At 35.8% G+C, this 17,878-nt stretch overlaps 1 protein-coding gene across 11 annotated transcripts in view; it reads left to right on the forward strand.

Moving 5' to 3' along the window:
• Positions 1-17,878, forward strand: part of LOC123524698 (focal adhesion kinase 1-like) — a 118,641-nt gene that overhangs the window by 61,059 nt on the left and 39,704 nt on the right. For all 11 annotated transcript variants that reach the window (XM_053538604.1, XM_053538605.1, XM_053538598.1 and 8 more), the window contains 4 exons: positions 250-425; positions 4,525-4,612; positions 13,510-13,589; positions 14,179-14,296. In XM_053538604.1, coding sequence (XP_053394579.1) covers positions 250-425; positions 4,525-4,612; positions 13,510-13,589; positions 14,179-14,296 — 462 coding nt within the window. The remainder of the gene's footprint in view (positions 1-249; positions 426-4,524; positions 4,613-13,509; positions 13,590-14,178; positions 14,297-17,878) is intronic.

A 17,878-nucleotide genomic window follows, 5' to 3' on the forward strand; every position in this document is an offset into this window, starting at 1 on the left:
GCCTCACATTTTTCTTGTGAGGAAGCCATCCAGCTGGCTTATGGAAGGTTGGTGGTTCTACCCAGGTGCCCGCTTGTGATGAAATAATGCACGGAGGGGCACCTGGGGTCTTCCTCCACCATCAAAGCTGGAAAGTCGCCATATGACCTGTAATTGTGTCAGTGCAACGTTAAACCCAACAAAAACGAAACAATATAATCAAATGTTGTATAATTCAGTTGATAAATTTGCTTTACTTTCTATTTTCAGGATATCATTAAGCTTGTTGTAGGGCGTCTAGCTGCTGGGGACAGATATTTTGCAAAATGTTTTGCATTAAAGTTGGTACACACAAACTCCCGGGAATGTTACTGGTTACACAACAATCTGACCATGTATCAAGTCAAACAGAAGTACGAAGCCTCCAGACCCCCAGATGAATGGAGGTAAGATTCTGTAAAATCTAGAAAATTTAATATTTTAATAAGTAGTGAACGCATTCCACAATTTTGAGGCTGAATTGGGTCACGTCCATCACTGGAAATTTACTTTGAAGCTCATGTGTTCTGGTGAAGTTTTGTGAAAGCCTATTGTTTGTCTCCTTTCATCATCATCTTTGTTCAGGGTGAGCTATTGATATAGATGGATGATCCGGTGTTCAGCACCTGCACCAGTAGTCCATCATTCAAAGTATTTTTAGCTCATCTGATTTTTTTGAAAAAAAATAATGAGTTATTGTCATCACTTGAGCGGTTGTCGCGTCGGCGTCTGCGTCGGTGTTGCCTGGTTAAGTTTTATGTTTAGGTCAGCTTTTCTCCTAAACTATCAAAGCTATTGCTTTGAAACTTGGAATACTTGTTCACCATCATAAGCTGACCCTGTATAGCAAGAAACATAACTCCATCTTGCTTTATGCAAGATTTATGGCCCCTTTTGTACTTAGAAAATATCAGATTTCTTGGTTAAGTTTTATGTTTAGGTCAACTTTTCTCCTAAACTATCAAAGCTTTTGCTTTGAAACTTGGAATACTTGTTCACCATCATAAGCAGACCCTGTACATCAAGAAACATAACTCCATCTTGCTTTTTGCAAGAATTATTGCCCCTTTTGGACTTAGAAAATCAGTTTTCTTGGTTAAGTTTTATGTTAAGGTCAGCTTTTATCCTAAACTATCAAAGCTATTCCTTTAAAACTTGCAACACTTGTTCACCATCATAAGCTGACCCTGTACAGCAAGAAACATAACTCCATCCTGCTTTTTGCAAGATTTATGGCCCCTTTTGGACTAAGAAAATATCAGATTTCTTGGTTAAGTTTTATGTTTAGGTCAACTTTTTCTCTTAAACTATCAAAGCTATTGCTTTAAAACTTGCAACTCTTGTTCACCATCATAAGCTGACCCTGTACAGCAAGCAACATAACTCCATCCTGCTTTTTGCAATAATTATTGCCCCTTTTGGACTTAGAAAAATCATTTTCTTGGTTGAATATTATGTTTAAGTCAACTTTTCTCATAAACTATCAAAGCTATTGCTTTAAAACTTGCAACAGTTTTTCACCATCATAAGTGGACACTGTACATCAAGAAACATAACTCTATCCTGCTTTTTGCAAGAGTGATGGACCTTTTTAGACTTAGAAAATCATGGGTAGGACAATATTTCTATTATACAAAAAAAATCAGGTGAGCGTCAGCACCCGCAAGGCGGTGCTCTTGTTTACTTAAACAACTCTCTGAATTATACTAAACTTGATTTGTAGCATCTTGGCATAGTCCTCTCTCAAGTTTGTTCAAATGGTTCTGCTTGACCTCATTTAAAGGCTGCCAAACCTTAAGATAGGAAATCCCTTTAAGGTATTAGATCACTAATAGAGAACCTCCTTTTTGAAGAGTATTCAATTCCTACGATAAACCTACTTTTACTGCAATTCTTAGGGGGGCGTAGGTTCAAGCCCTTCTGGGACCAAATTTGTTTTTCCTTATTTTCCTTTTTTTCTAGTGAGTTTTTACTTCTTTCAAGACTTATTATTGATTTCTTGTACAATAATGGAAAAAGATTAATCTTAAAAGCGATTTCTTGGTGTTCAAAGTGAATTTACAACTTAAACAGAAAGGGTAGAGTTATACATCTTTAAAAATATTGAGTTACACACGGTGAAAGTTCTCTATTTTGCTTTCACTCTTAGATTATATATCGTGGAAGAAATTTAGGTAGGTTTTACGTCTGCCCTAAGGTTATTTTTAAATGGAGTAAGCAAAATTCAAAACAGAAACACAGCATATGACCTTATTTTTTCAATGTTGAAGTATGAATTCTGTCTCATTAAATCCGTTTACTTGAGGCACCATAGAAAAAATGATATTGACATTTTTATTTTTTGTTTTATAATTGTTTACCAGTAGTTTGATGTTTCTCTTATTAAAATTAATGGTAAAATGAGTTCTCTGCAAACGTTTTGGATAGTGGCTATTTCTTTGAAATTTGTCTCTACTTGAGCATGAGGAGATACCATAAGTTATACAAAATTTATAAAAAACGGCATGGTAAAAGTTCTTTAAAAATTGCAAAATAGTGCAAAACCCGGTTACCTTTCAGAATATACCAAGCAAAGGCCTTTTTGTAAACATTACTATTAGTGATCTAATACCTTAACCCTTATCATGCTGGACACAATTGAGTCTGCCTTTGCGGCCAGTGCAGATCATGATCAGCACTGTTCGCTATTCAGTCAGTATCTTTTTGGAATGCACCCCTTTTAACAGTTAATGGTACTGTCCGAATTTGAAGATGGACAAGTTCATTATAGAAATTTAGTAGGGTAAGGGTTAATTATTGCTTTGTTAAATGTTCACCAAACTTGGTTGAAGCATCCATATATGAAATTAAGATGTTTCTGCCTGATTGCATCTCATGGCTGGTAGAGCTCTGAATAATAGTAAAAAACCTTTTAGATGATTCCTTATCATGAACTGCTAAAGGATTTTCATTCACTTCAAAATTGGTTGAGCAGAAAATCAGGGTCAGGTGAGCAATTTAGGACCTTTATGACCTTCTTGTTTAAATGAAATTGAATGTTACTTCCAACTTAATAAGCCTTCAGGTAGGATTGATCCTAAGGAGACTTTAATTCTGACTCTAATTTATAATCATTACTTAATTATATTTTTGTTGAGTAAAACTTCTGTTGATTAGTGTTAAATTATTATTAATGAATTTCTTTATCACTGTATATCCTTTAAATGAAAATAAATGACTTGAAATGTCTTCATCAGGGAAACAGTTGAATATAAGTGAATTTTAGTGGTAGAGGGCACCCTTACACCGGCTCCTAGCCAATCATACATTAATTTGTCTATTTGCGAATGTGTCCAGTCTGTAATATTATGCTGTTTTCAATATAATATGATAATCTTACAATCATCTCTCTGAGAAAACCTGAAAATAGACTGCTTTTGTTGTTCTCATATAAAATAAAAGGAAAAATTCAAAATATTCTTTTTTACAAAGTTCTTATTGTCAGTCGTGTAGCTAGTCTTGGGACCATCTTAGAATGAACAGAATATTCCTCAAATATAATATTTTTACTTTGAATAAAAGAGATGTGCTAAATACATATTTTTTACATATTTTTGTTTGCCCCCCCCCCCCCAACCCCACTACCACACACACTCATAAAGGCATTCTGTCTGTGGTCCTGGCTATAATTTTTGAATTTCAGTGAAACTTTAAAATGTTGAGCATAATGGAAGGTTTGTAGCAATTCTAGGAATCAGTTCCGATTTTTCAAGGTCAAGGTCACAGGCCCCCCCCCCCCCCCCCCCCCCCAAATCCTAAACCATGTAATATGTGATGGTGTGCGCATTTAGTGTTAAGTAAGTTAGTAATTGTTTAAGGTATTAACTTCAAACTTTACATATGAGCCGTGCCATGAGAAAACCAACATAGTGGCTTTGTGACCAGCATGGATCCAGACCAGCCTGCGCATCCGCACAGTCTGGTCAGGATCCATGCTGTTCACTTTCATTGTCTATTGCAATTAGAGAAACCATTAGCGAACAGCATGGATCCTGACCAGACTGCGCGGATGCGCAGGCTGGTCTGGATTCATGCTGGTCGCAAAGCCACTATGTTGGTTTTCTCATGGCACGGCTCATATATGGACATATGGACACATGAACTGGGTCAATAGGTTAAAGGTAAAAGCTGCAAACTGAACTCACATGTCAAATCTTGCCATCATATTTCGTGTTTGGAGCATTATCGGATAAGCATTCAAACTTGGCATAGAGACCCCCACCTACTCCAGGGACACACATTTCCCTAAAAAATGTTTCCTTATATCCTATTATGTAAAACTCCAAGCATATTTTGGCCAGTTTGTGGACATGTTGTTAGGTTATACTGTAGAGCTTTTTATTATAAGTTTGTTCAAACCATCATTCTGAAAACAAATTAATTATCTGATCCTTTTAATGTCCTGAAGGAATACTTGTAACAAGTTAACAAGAGTTCTATTAAATGTTATTTATTCAATTTGTTCAGGTATGAGCTGAGAGTGAGATACCTGCCAAAAAGTTTTCAAGAACTCTACTCAAAAGATAAAGTGACATTCTACTATTTATATGATCAGGTAAGCCTAGATTATTTTAACAAGAATTGTAGACTACTTGGAAAGCCTGCAGATATATATGTCAAAATATCAAAGCAGCAAATGTCTGCACATTATCAGAAACCATGAAATAATATTGCTGAAGTTGATACTTGTAGCTCGCCTGAGCACAATATTGTGATCACCCTGTCATTGTCCTCATGTGTATTGTGTGGTTGTCAACAATGTCACTGTTAACACTCAAGAGGTCACAGTTTTAGCCTAGTCTTAATGAAACTTTGTCAGAATATTTCCTTTTATAAATCGTTGGATGATTTTGAAACTTGTATAGCTGGGGTCAAAAACCAGATCACTTGGTCAAAGAATTGAAAAACTTTGTTAACACATTTTCTGCCTGACGTTCATATAAACAGTGTCAAAAAGTTTGTCTTTATGAAATCTATGTCAAGTTCAAAATTGGGTTACATACTAGAGGTCACATTTTATATCTGATCTCCTTGAAATTATATCAGAATGTTTGTCTTGATGAAATCTAGTTTGAGATCGAAACTGGCAGAAATAATTTCAAAAACTAGATCAGTAGGTCAGATCATTGAAGAAATTGGTTAATGATCCACCTGAATTACATAAAACTTGGTCAGAATGTTTATTGTAATTGAAATTTTTGCCAAATTAGATTCTACAACACTTGGGATAAGAAATAAGTAAGGTGAATTATTCAGGGACAGGCCCTCTTGGACCTCTTGTTTATATAACTGTATAGCAGGGCTAAGATTCTGTTATATACATGATGGTTTGCGTCATGTCAGCTCAGGACTTGAACCAATCAGCAACCCCTCAAATCCTATCAAATTCAACTAAAGTGTATAATATTTGGTGTTTAGAAATCTTGGGGAAATAAGGTTACTAAGATGAATAATTGGACAAGACCCTACTAGAAATGATAACATTTCAAGATGTCTTAGAAATGTCACGGTGGGGGGGGGGGGGGGGAGAAACAGATCTCCTGCAGCCACAGTGTCTCCCAGTTTCGCAAAAGTTTCTACAGAGTTCTAGAATAATAAATCTTCATTTCTTCTTATGTCAAATTTGTAGATGTAAAGTACAACAACTGTTTGTGTTGGTAATGTATAGTCATTTGATAAAAATCATGATTATATCATTTTGTCATTTATAGTTCAGTGGTGAAACATTAAGTCTCCAGTTAATGATGGATAATATAAAAAACAAACATGTCAGTAAACAAAGAAGATTTTTATTGAAAAAAATAAACAAAATAATAGTAGATTTGCTTTTCAAGCAGATTTGGTAATGTGGAAGGTATATTATTTACCTTCAGTCTTTGTTCTGTAGATATTCTGGCACCAGTCTTGGAGTGAAAATTTGTATGAAAGGAAATTGTTTAGGTGGACCACTTAAATCTGATGACAGCATTGGGGTTAAAATGGAGATAAATGTGTTTTTTATCAACAAAAATAACATGATATGTAGATAAATGTCTAAGAACTGCAAGTGTTTTTGAGGTGGGGTGTCATGATCCAGAACTTCTAAGATCTGTAAATTGGGGTGTACTGGTCATGCTTTGTACATTGTTAAGTTAATATACTTCACATGATTTTGTGATAGACTGAAAGTTTATCTGCTACTGGAAATACTCCAGTTTGTGCTGGTAAAGCTGTAATTCAGATGTATCAAAAGAATTTTATAAACAAGAGGTTGAGAATCACAAAAATTAGCATTTGCAAAAGTATTCTACAATAAATCAGTCAAATGCTGTTCATAATGTAAATTTAATGCTATGTATAGAAATCTGAATTCCTGAATTATATTGAAGTATCAGTACAGCTATTGTGATTATTGAAATGAATGTAGGAATAAAATTGTGCATGCATGCACAAGAAGGAAATTTTCATCCTCTGATTAATATGTTGATTTATTTTCCTATTATTGTGAAGAAACCTTTTTTGAATCACTGTCCACTTCCTGATTCAAATGCTTGGGGTTCAGTTTTAACTATATATAGCTCAATCCAAAAACCTCTGTGTCTGAATGTCAGGACTACAGCTTTCCTAAAGGAGGTGTCTTGTTTTGTGTTTGAATGTCAAATGCCTAATCCATTAGACCACAGCCCCTTGAAGGAGATGTCTTGTTTTGTGTTTGAATGTCAAATGCCTTATCCTTTAGACTACAGCACCCCTAAAGGAGGTGTCTTGTTTTGTGTCTGTCATACACCCAGTCCTTTAGACCACTGCTCCCTAAATGAGATGTCTTGTTTTGTGTCTGTCATACACACAATCCTTTAGACCACTGCTCCTTAAAGGAGATGTCTTGTTTTGTGTTTGAATGTCAAATGCCTAATCCATTAGACCACAGCCCCTTGAAGGAGGTGTCTTGTTTTGTGTTTGAATGTCAAATGCCTAATCCTTTAGACTACAGCACCCCTAAAGATGTCTTGTTTTGTGTCTGTCATACACCCAGTCCTTTAGACCACTGCTTCCTAAAGGAGATGTCTTGTTTTGTGTCTGTCATACACCCAATCCTTTAGACCACTGCTCCCTAAAGGAGATGTCTTGTTTTGTGTTTGAATGTCAAATGCCTAATCCATTAGACCACAGCCCCTTGAAGGAGGTGTCTTGTTTTGTGTTTGAATGTCAAATGCCTAATCCTTTAGACTACAGCACCCCTAAAGATGTCTTGTTTTGTGTCTGTCATACACCCAATCCTTTAGACCACTGCTCCCTAAAGGAGATGTCTTGTTTTGTGTCTGTCATACACCCAATCCTTTAGACCACTGCTCCCTAAAGGAGATGTCTTGTTTTGTGTCTGAATATCTTGTTTTTGGATTTCAAGCCAATTCTATATACTGTGTGCCCTTGTTTGGAAGATTTATGAAAACAGCAGAAAGCAAATGTGGCTGTTCTAATGTAATGATCAAGAGAATGTGCTCTGGGATAATGTGGATTTATGACAATCTGATACTGGTGTGCCATTACTGTGCAGGCATGGCAGGAAATTGTGAGGGAGATTTAGTGTCACAGTCCTCCCATACCCTTTGTCTTGTCATCTGGCTAATCAATTAACTTGAGTCCCCAAGTATTTTAATAATTGAAGAGCTTAATGACACTTGATTGATTTCCCCTTTTATGTCTTGTTTTTGAGGAATACTCACTGGTTCTGGTATTTAGATAGTCAAGGCAAACACATAGACAATACTAGCAATATGATAGACTGAAAAAACACAAAATTGTACACTTGAGTATATAGTTGTATAGTTTATGATAGCTGCAAAATATGTTTCAGTTATTTGTCAGAAAACTAGCCAGACTTGGTCTCAGTGCTGTAATCTGCAATATTTGAATGGCCTGTAGATACACTATATATGGACTATACTGTTTCAGAAACTATATTGGAAATTCTTATTACAATTTTTTATATACAGCAAATTTTCTCCTTACTTTCTAAGGTTTTTCAGCACTTTTCATTAGATCAGCTGGTTATCATGGTTCTATTTTGTATTTGATCTGAGGGTTTTACTGTCATCTGATTTGTCTTGTCTGTTGTATTTCTACTCAATCACATTCCATGCTACATATAAAGATCCCTGCTATTTGCCTCTAAACATACTTTGCCACAAGCATGAGTATTGGACCTTGGATGAAAAAAAAATATCCGATTGATTTTTACAAAAAAATCCTGTTTTCATCTTAAATCAATCCATTATGAAAGTTAAAGTTCTATTTTACAATGTAATTTACATTTTTGCTTAATAAGGGATTAAAACAGGTTTTTTAATCAGTCTCATATTTTTTTTCCATCCCGAGTCCAATACTCATGCCTGTGATTTTGGCCAATTTAAGGCTCAAAACTCAATGACACTGAATATATTAGTAATGGCAAAAGTTAATGGTATAGTTTGTTTAAGAGACTACTTATGTCAGTAGTAGTTATTGATCTCTTCTTGATCTTTCCAGTCAAGATCTTCCAACACAAGAACACTGTAGATATGCCAGGCCCAAGGTTGGTTATTAACCAAGGCCTCTTTCGTCCCAGCTTATTCAGTCTTTAACAGCAGTAACTGTTGTCATTGATCTGTTACTGACATTTCAAATCTTCTCCATGCAACAATCTGACTAAAGTACATATCCTATTACGCTACGCATAGGATCTGAGAACGACCTATTCATGGCCTCGTTCTGACGACCCTTTCGCTAGCCAATCAGAGCCTAGCTTACAACATTTTTGCAAATCTACCTGTAGCCTTGACTTTTAATATTTACAATTCTGATGTCATATTGTGTCAGATGACCGGTTAGCTCAGTCGGTAGGCCACTTGCTTTGTAAGCGAGGGGTCCCGGGTTCGAGCCCTGAAATAACCGCATATTTTTCTTACTCTTTGGCATTCGAACAAGTCATCTGATTGGTTAAAATAAAAATAGCAATACTGGAAATCCAAAATATACAGAAGACGTATGTGAATGGGTCGTTCTCAGATCTTCGTTTAGAAGATCAAGTACTTCAGTCAGATTGCTCCATGCAAGGTCACTTTCCCAGCCTTTATTTTACAATTACATGATTACTTAATTAAGGGAGCTGGTTGGAGCTGGTTCCCTAATCTGTTTTCTCAGATAACTCTGTTGAAAAGATCAATACATAAAAGTTCATTTAAGGGTCAACATCAATAGAAAGGTTTTTTTTCTCTTGATTAATTCATTAATTCATGCCCCTTGATAGAGAGGCTAATCAAATATTGATGATAGTCCAGGCTTCAGTCACATGCCAATATTAGACAATGGACACATTCACAGCTGTTGAATCAGTATAAATACGAAAAAAAATGGAATATTGATTCTGTTCATTGCCAAGTAAACAAAAAAGTTCCATGTTCAAAAATATTGATAGAACGTCTGTATTGTTCTGCTTATCCTGAATATAGAGGATTATGCAAGTCAGATACATTGAAAGTGTAACTTGTCAGGTGTTATGCATCATTTAAAAATGTTCATTGTCTTTTTACCAAATACTACCGTACTCACTTTGGAGATCTGTTCCATTGAAAAATATAATTGACATTTTTCTCTTGGTAGATATATTCTCAGTCTTGTATAAGAAAGGTGTATTTCTATAGTTAGCTAGCATACCTTAGATCAGTGAACCTTTAGCTTTATAAAATTTCATTCACCATCTGTAAACAGGAAAAGTAATCTATAAAACTGCTCATAAAAATGCTGTTTTAAAAGTTATTTCATTAAAACTTAAAAGAAGTCGGTCAGCGATCAATTCGGTTACAACTGACTGAATTCTAAATATTTCTTTCAACTTGTGTCTGTTTCTTTATATATACATTTGCAAAAAATATGCACAAAAATCCATTTGTCAATGCTAGGATGGATCTATTTTAAGACATTATTGTCAGAAAATTGCATTGTTTTCAAGCTGTGTTATCTTTAAAGACCCACCACAGAATAACTGTTTTCTTTGGCAGTTACGTGGGTTTTACATGAACAGATTAAGAAATAGATCTGTTCCAGATTGACAGTGGCGTGTATTTATAGGCCAAGACAATGTGTTTAGTTCTGAACATTTCATTAAATGCACAGTAATGGATGTGTTTATTAAGTTTTAGACATCACTTTGTTACTGCAGTGCAAGATACTGAAAAGAGATTGCAAACATATTAATTCATGAAGGCCTACTAAAATTGTCCACCTGTAGCATACTGTAAAATCAATTTCGTGGTTTTGGTCAAAATGGCAATTTCTTGGGGATATGAATTCGTGGATTTCAACTTTTGAACATAAAATGAATGGGAATTTTACTTGTTAGTCGGGATTAAATTTCGTGGATTGACTCAACCACGAAATCCACGAAAATTATTCCCCCGCAGATATTAATGATTTCACAGTAGTGTTATTATACCTATATTATGAGAATGTTTTTTGTGAAATTTATATGGGGAGAAAAAAATAGGTAAGTAGGTTGTGGTGGGTCTTTAAGAAACATATCTATTCATGAACATGAGGTAGCTGTCAAATTGGTAACAATAGGTAAAGAGAGGTATTTTGTGCATGTCAATTGTGGTACCTGGTTATCTTGATGAGACAGCAATTAATTAATTCTGCATAAGCTGTCAACTAGGTTAGGTTTTGTACTGTATTTTGGCCTTTAAATTTCCTATGGAATGAACAACAATTGCTATAGAGGTAAAGTTTGAGACTTGCATATCAGCCCAGCAGTCAGTTCTCTTCTTTTTAGCTCACCTGAGCACGAAGTGCTCAAAGGTGAGCTTTAGTGATCACCCTGTGTCCGGCGTCCGTCGTCGTCCGTCGTCCGTCCGTCCGTCCGTCCGTCCGTCGTCAACAATTTGACTGTTAACACTCTAGAGGTCACATTTTTGACCCAATCTTAATGAAACTTGGTCAGAATGTTACCCTCAATAAAATCTTGGACGAGTTCGATATTGGGTCATCTGGGGTCAAAAACTAGGTCATCAGGTCAAATCAAAGGAAAAGCTTGTTAACACTCTAGAGGTCACATTTTTGGCCCAATCTTAATGAAACTTGGTCAGAATGTTACCCTCAATAAAATCTTGGACGAGTTCGATATTGGATCATCTGGGATCAAAAACTAGGTCATCAGGTCAGATCAAAGGAAAAGCTTGTTAACACTCTAGAGGTCACATTTTTGGCCCAATCTTAATGAAACTTGGTCAGAATGTTACCCTCAATAAAATCTTGGACGAGTTCGATATTGGGTCATCTGGGGTCAAAAACTAGGTCATAAGGTCAAATCAACGGAAAAGCTTGTTAACACTCTAGAGGTCACAATTTTGGCCCAATCGTAATGAAACTTGGTCAGGATGTTACCCTCAATAAAATTTTGGACGAGTTGGATATTGGGTCATCTGGGGTCAAAAACTAGGTCACCAGGTCAAATCAAAGGAAAAGCTTGTTAACACTCTAGAGGTCACATTTTTGGCCCAGTCTTAATGAAACTTAGTCAGAATGTTACCCTTAATAAAATCTTGGACGAGTTCGATATTTGGTTATCTGGGTTCATAAACTAGGTCACCAGGTCAAATCAAAGGAAAAGCTTGTTAACACTGTAGAAGCCGCATTTATGACTGTATCTTCATGAAACTTGGTCAGATTGTTAATATTGATGATCTTAAAGTCCAGTTTGAATCTGGGTCATGTAGGATAAAAAACTAGGTCACCAAGCCAAATCAAATGAAAAGCTAGTTTACACTGTAGAGGCCACATTTATGACCATATCTTAATGAAGCTTGGTCAAAATGTTAATCTTGATGATCTATAGCTCAATTTCAAATCTGGGTTAGGTGGGGTCAAAAACTAGGTCACTAGGTCATATCAAAGGAAAAGCTTGTTAACACTCTAGAAGCCACATTTATGACTATATCTTCATGAAACTTAGTCAGAATGTTAAACTTGATGATCTTTAGGACAAATTTGAATCTGCGTCATGTCGGGTCAAAAACTAGGTCACCAGGTCAAATCAAAGGAAAAGCTAATTAACACTGTAGAGGCCACATTTATGACCATATCTTAATGAAACTTGGTCAGAATGTTAATCTTGGTGATCTTTAGGTCAAGTTTAAATCTGGGTCAGATGGAGTCAAAAACTAGGTCACTAGGTCATATCAAAGGAAAAGCTTGTTAACACTCTAGAGGCCACATTTATGACTGTATCTTCATGAAACTTAGTCAGAATGTTAAACTTGATGGTCTTTAGGTCAAGTTCGAATCTGGGTCATGTCGGGTCAAAAACTAGGTCACGGTGGTCAAATAAAAGGAATAGCTAGTTAACACTTTAGAGGCCACATTTATGACCATATCTTAATGAAACTTGGTCAGAATGTTAATCTTGATGATCTATAGGTCAAGTTTAAATCTGGGTCAGGTGTGTTAAAAAACTAGGTCACTAGGTCAAATCAAAGGAAAAGCTTGTTAACACTCTAGAGGCCACATTTATGACTGTATCTTCTTGAAACTTAATCAGAATGTTAATCTTGGTGATCTTTAGGTCAAGTTTAAATCTGGGTCATGTGGGGGCAAAAACTAGGTCACCTGGTCAAATCAAAGGAAAAGCTAGTAAACACTTTAGAGGCTACATTTATGACCATATCTTAATAAAACTTGGTCAGAATGTTGATCTTGATGATCTTTAGGTCAATAGGTCAGGTGAGCGATACAGGGCCTTCATGGCCCTCTTGTTTAACAAAACAAACTGCTTTCTACCCTATACATTCTAGATCATTATGGTTACCTTCTAGGTTAAAATTTGAAATAAAGGTACTTCTAGATCTAGATTATGATGGCAACCATCAAAGTTACAGTGGCAACCATCTAGATTATGATGCATACCTTCTGCATTATGAAGGCTACTGTCTAGATTATAATGGCTACCATCTAAATTTTGATGTGTACCTTCTAGATTATGATGAAAAAAAGTATGGAATAGGCTCCAAACAGTTGAAAAGGAACTCAAAATTTGTGTTACCATTAAGTTATGAGTTATTTTACTTCAAGGATTTTGAGGTTCTGACTAAACTATACACCCCTGTTATAAGCTAAATTTTGATTTGAGCCGTGCCATGAGAAAACCAACATAGTGGGTTTGCGACCAGCATGGATCCAGACCAGCCTGCGCATCCGCGCAGTCTGGTCAGGCTCCATGCTGTTTGCTTTTAAAGCCTATTGGAATTGGAGAAACTGTTAGCGAACAGCATGGATCCTGACCAGACTGCGCGGATGCGCAGGCTGGTCTGGATCCATGCTGGTCGCAAACCCACTATGTTGGTTTTCTCATGGCACGGCTCATTTTTAGATCATGGACATATGACAAGATGTTTTTTCAGGTATGAAGCTGTTAAAGTATGTTACTTAACTTTCTTGTTTCAGGTTCGGAATGATTACATGAAAGAATTAGCAGAACAAATTGACCATGACATGGCCATCAAACTAGGTTGTATAGAAATGAGGTGAGTAACACAAACACTAGGGACTTTGGTTTGTAAAATTTGAGTGGCTGGACTGGCTTTTTCATGATTGGAGAAAGCTATGACATATAATTATGTTTTGCCAAGCTGTTGCCCTTCGTGTAATATGTGTTGACTGAGTAGGTAACTGTATTCTTGCAATTGCTAAGGTTAATTATTGCATTTTTGATAATTAGGTTTTACGGAAATTTATACTTACTGTTTATAAAATAACAATTTGTATACTTGAGGCAAAATTTAAAAAATGTCAGCAAAAATATCAAACCGCCTCGATAGCCTAGTAGTAGAGCGTCCGCTTCCAGTGCAGGAGGTCGTGGGTTCGATCCCTGGCCGCATCATACCAAAGACGTAAAAAATGGTACCAGTAGCTCCCTTGCTTGGCGCTCAGTGTTAAAAGGGAAACTGGCCTCTTCTCTCATACCCTCATGGTGATGGATTCCATCAGGAATGAGGTGTCGAGAGTGATTAATATAAGTTGTAGAACTTCTTTGACAATCGGCCTAAAATAAATTATGTATAAACTAAAATATCAAAATTGCTTTAAAAAAATGTTGCTTGGTGTATTTTGTAGGCGATTCTTCAAGGATATGCCTCAAGTAGCTTTAGACAAGAAGTCCAACTTTGAGTATCTGGAGAAAGAAGTCGGACTGAAAAGGTTCCTGCCTAGAAATGTGATAGACTCTATGAAGGTAGGTACACTATGGTTACTGTGGTGTCAAGCGTCACTCAGGTCATCATGTTTGGAAGGCATCCAGTTAGCTTGTAGAAGCGTGATGATTCTTCCTTCCCTATTAGCAGCTGCTGTAGCGTTGCTATACTTGTAATTTTAGACCCAAGAAAACGAAACAAACAAATATAATGAATTCATTGCTTTTGGTTCAGACAAGAGCAAAATAGTTCAGAAAGTGTCTGTCCTACCCACAGCAAGTGTATGTCATCTCACATTACCCTTCACCCCTTTTTAATAATCTTAATGTACTGTGAAATTTTTTGGGCAGGAAATTTTGTGGTTTTGATCAAAACGGCTATTTTGTCGGGATATGAATTGTGAATTTCAACTTTTGCATGTAATTTAAATGGGAATTTTGAAATTTTATTGGGATTTATTTTCTTGGTGTGACTCAACCACAAAATCCACAAAAGATTGTCCCTGACCAATATCAATGGTTTCACAGTATAGGTCGAAAGTTTGACGGGGAAACAATGATGTGTGCGTGTGAAGTTTCTATTAAGAATAGGTTCTGTATGAAGCTGCAGTTAATGCCTAAATTATTGTTAATGTATGACAATTGTCTTTAATCATAGTTATAAAGACAAGCACTTACATGTAAATGGTTTTCTGTATCTGGCAGCATCTGAAGCTGAACCACAAATTAAGATCAATATTTGAAGAACAAAATGCACAACGGTCTTTATCAATGCAACTTTATTGATCAAACTATAAAACAGGTCTGTCTGCATGTTAACTGAGGGCATACTGCACAAATAAAATTGAAATAAACAACATATGGCTTATATTTTGCTTAGATAGGCATGTTTAACTGACTTCCAACAAAACAGGTCTATAAGACAAAGGGAGGCTACTGATTATAATTAGGTAGCCTCATCAGTTATAATCTCCCTTATTCTATTCATATTGTGGACTGGTAAAGTATTACAACAAAACAACTTGTTGAAGTTTGTTTTTTACCCAGAACTCTCTGTTGAAGAAAGCAGGCAGTAAAGGGACAGCATTCCTTTGGAACTGACTCAATAAAATTATTACAAGTTTAAAAATAGCATAAAATGAAAGTAAAAACATGTAGACAACAAATAGTTCTGTTTTAATGACATATTCCTAGACTGTTACAATGTAACAGGGGTTTCAGCAGTACTATAACTTTTCTGATCCCTCCTTAGGGGAACATAAAGGCTAAATAAGTCTTCTTTTTAAACTGTGTAGCCCATAAATTTGCTGGAAAAATCTTATATAATTTTAGCTGTAAATTTTGTCGATTTCAGCCCGAAAACTGTCCCTTTGATTTTTGTCTTGCACAACTTGAAAGACTGTTACAATAAGACTGCCCCTTGATGTTCTGATTGAAATCTTCCTGTTTTCTGACCATGTTATCCATTGATTGATTAACAGTCTCATCTTCATATGTATTAAACACTTAACACTTCCTTTGTTTAATAAGTACTTGTTCATGATGAAATGACAAAAGGGAAGTTAGTGAAAGAGAAATATTTGTAAGCTTTGTTTTGATGTTGATTTGATGTCTGGATGAGTTAAAACTGTGGCCATTGTTTTGCTATTTGTCTGTTTGTGAGTAAGATTTATTTTTTCAATTGCACATCTTTATTAATGCAGCATGACTTTGTATAACTCCGTAGCTCTTAAAATGCTGTTTAGATGTCTTACACTTTCACTTTATTGGTAAATCATTTCACATTTAACAGAATAGTGGATAAGGCAGAGTTGCAGCTAATGTGTACAGGCATTTCTTGTTTATTGACAGTTTTGTTAGGTCATACTATAAGTTTTGATTTTGATGCTGGACCAGAATTTCACTAAATTTAACTATTGAATACACTTGGTGTTTTTTGAAGTTTTCATCAAAATGAATGATTTTCTGTATTGAAAAATTGCACTGATTGGGTTTTTGTGTATAAGGCCATCCTTAAAAAATTGTTTGTTTGCAGTAACGCGACCGACTCACGAAAATCGCCGCGACTCAAGCAATTTTTTAACCCAAAACTCGGAATTTTTTTTTATCGGTGCCATGTTTTTATTCTTTCCTGTTTCGTTATTTCTTTTGGGTAACTATTTGTATTTGTATAAGTTTTCCTAGACAGTGTTCGTTGAGGTTCAACTACATGAATGATCGATATGGCCGATAAGAAACAAAATGGGTGAATGTTACGCTTTCTGTATACCGCTAATTAACAAGTGACACAAATACGATAATAGGCTGCTCTTCTATGCATTGTTTATCATTAACTTTTACACATTGATCAATAAATACCTTTAGCAATGACGGACATTTTTGTACCAAATACAAACCGCGAGAAGCCCACGTGTCAGTCGGCGCGTGGCATGATTGACATCTGCCAGAAGCTGATTAATATACCAAGCTCCGCCTACTGCCATACTTCCGCTATGGCGGCGAACAATATTCGAATTCACCGGGATTTGATTGACAAGGGGCAGTTCTTTCGAACTCGTGACGCATAAAAGAAAATTTCCTCGGGTCAAGCCGACACAAAAGGGAAATTTTTTTGTGCGGTCAAATACGAGTTTTTGTCGATAAGTGCGAGTGAAAACCAGAACCTCGGGTCTACCGAACGCCCTGCCGATTTCCTGATATACTACAAAAATTCATGCAAAAAGTTGTTGAGAAAATTCCACATGGACAAATCGTGGTACATAGTGTTATCTGTGCAATACTGCAGACGTATTTAACCAAGTTTTAGATTTGTAAAGTAATGATTTTTCTCGTACGTAAAACATCTGGGATAGTTAAATTCTTGGATGTCATTCGGTCATAATTTCTCAAACGATTTTGCAAACAAATAATAATTTTAGTTTCGATCTTTTGTCGTTGCATAATCTTTTTAATCTGCCCCGAGGATAAAACTGCAGTGACACTGCACAACTCACTTGGAAAGAGCACAATAAACGTCAAAATATTAGACAAACAAAATTTTCTTCCCTGAAAATTATTTATAAAGTTAAACATCAATGCAATGACTAAACCAGCGAAAGAAATCATAATGTTTACGTTTCTAGATTTCCTATTGCGTGAAATTAAATTTCCATGGGTCCACTTTTTCCTATTTTTCAAAACCCAGGCTTAGAAACATAGTTATTATTACTGAAACTTTCTGTGACTTAAATAATGTAACTGAAATTCATGCAAATTTTTGACACCTGCCATCAGAAACTGGGTTTAATCTGTTTGACAACTGTTTCTTTTAAATTGTGCCGACAGTAGCAGATCAAAGAAGACACTAGCCGATCAAAGAAGACGTGTATTATGTGTGATGTCATAGTGATGTCACTGCTCTTGACATGTATTTATTTCAAGAAGTGACTGTGAAATGCTTTTATGGGTTTTTGTGTTTTGACTTTGAGTGCATTAGCACTGGAAGCTTGATTTATTTTTGCTGATATGGAATTAACCTAGCTTTTTTTAATTGTATTCATATTCAGATTAGGCTTTTCTTGGTTAAGGCAATCATTGCAAGAGTGAAAAAAACTTTAATTGGCAGTTTAAAGGTGGTCAATCACA

The sequence above is a fragment of the Mercenaria mercenaria genome, chromosome 3, assembly GCF_021730395.1.
Source record: "Mercenaria mercenaria strain notata chromosome 3, MADL_Memer_1, whole genome shotgun sequence".
Lineage (NCBI taxonomy): Eukaryota > Metazoa > Mollusca > Bivalvia > Venerida > Veneridae > Mercenaria > Mercenaria mercenaria.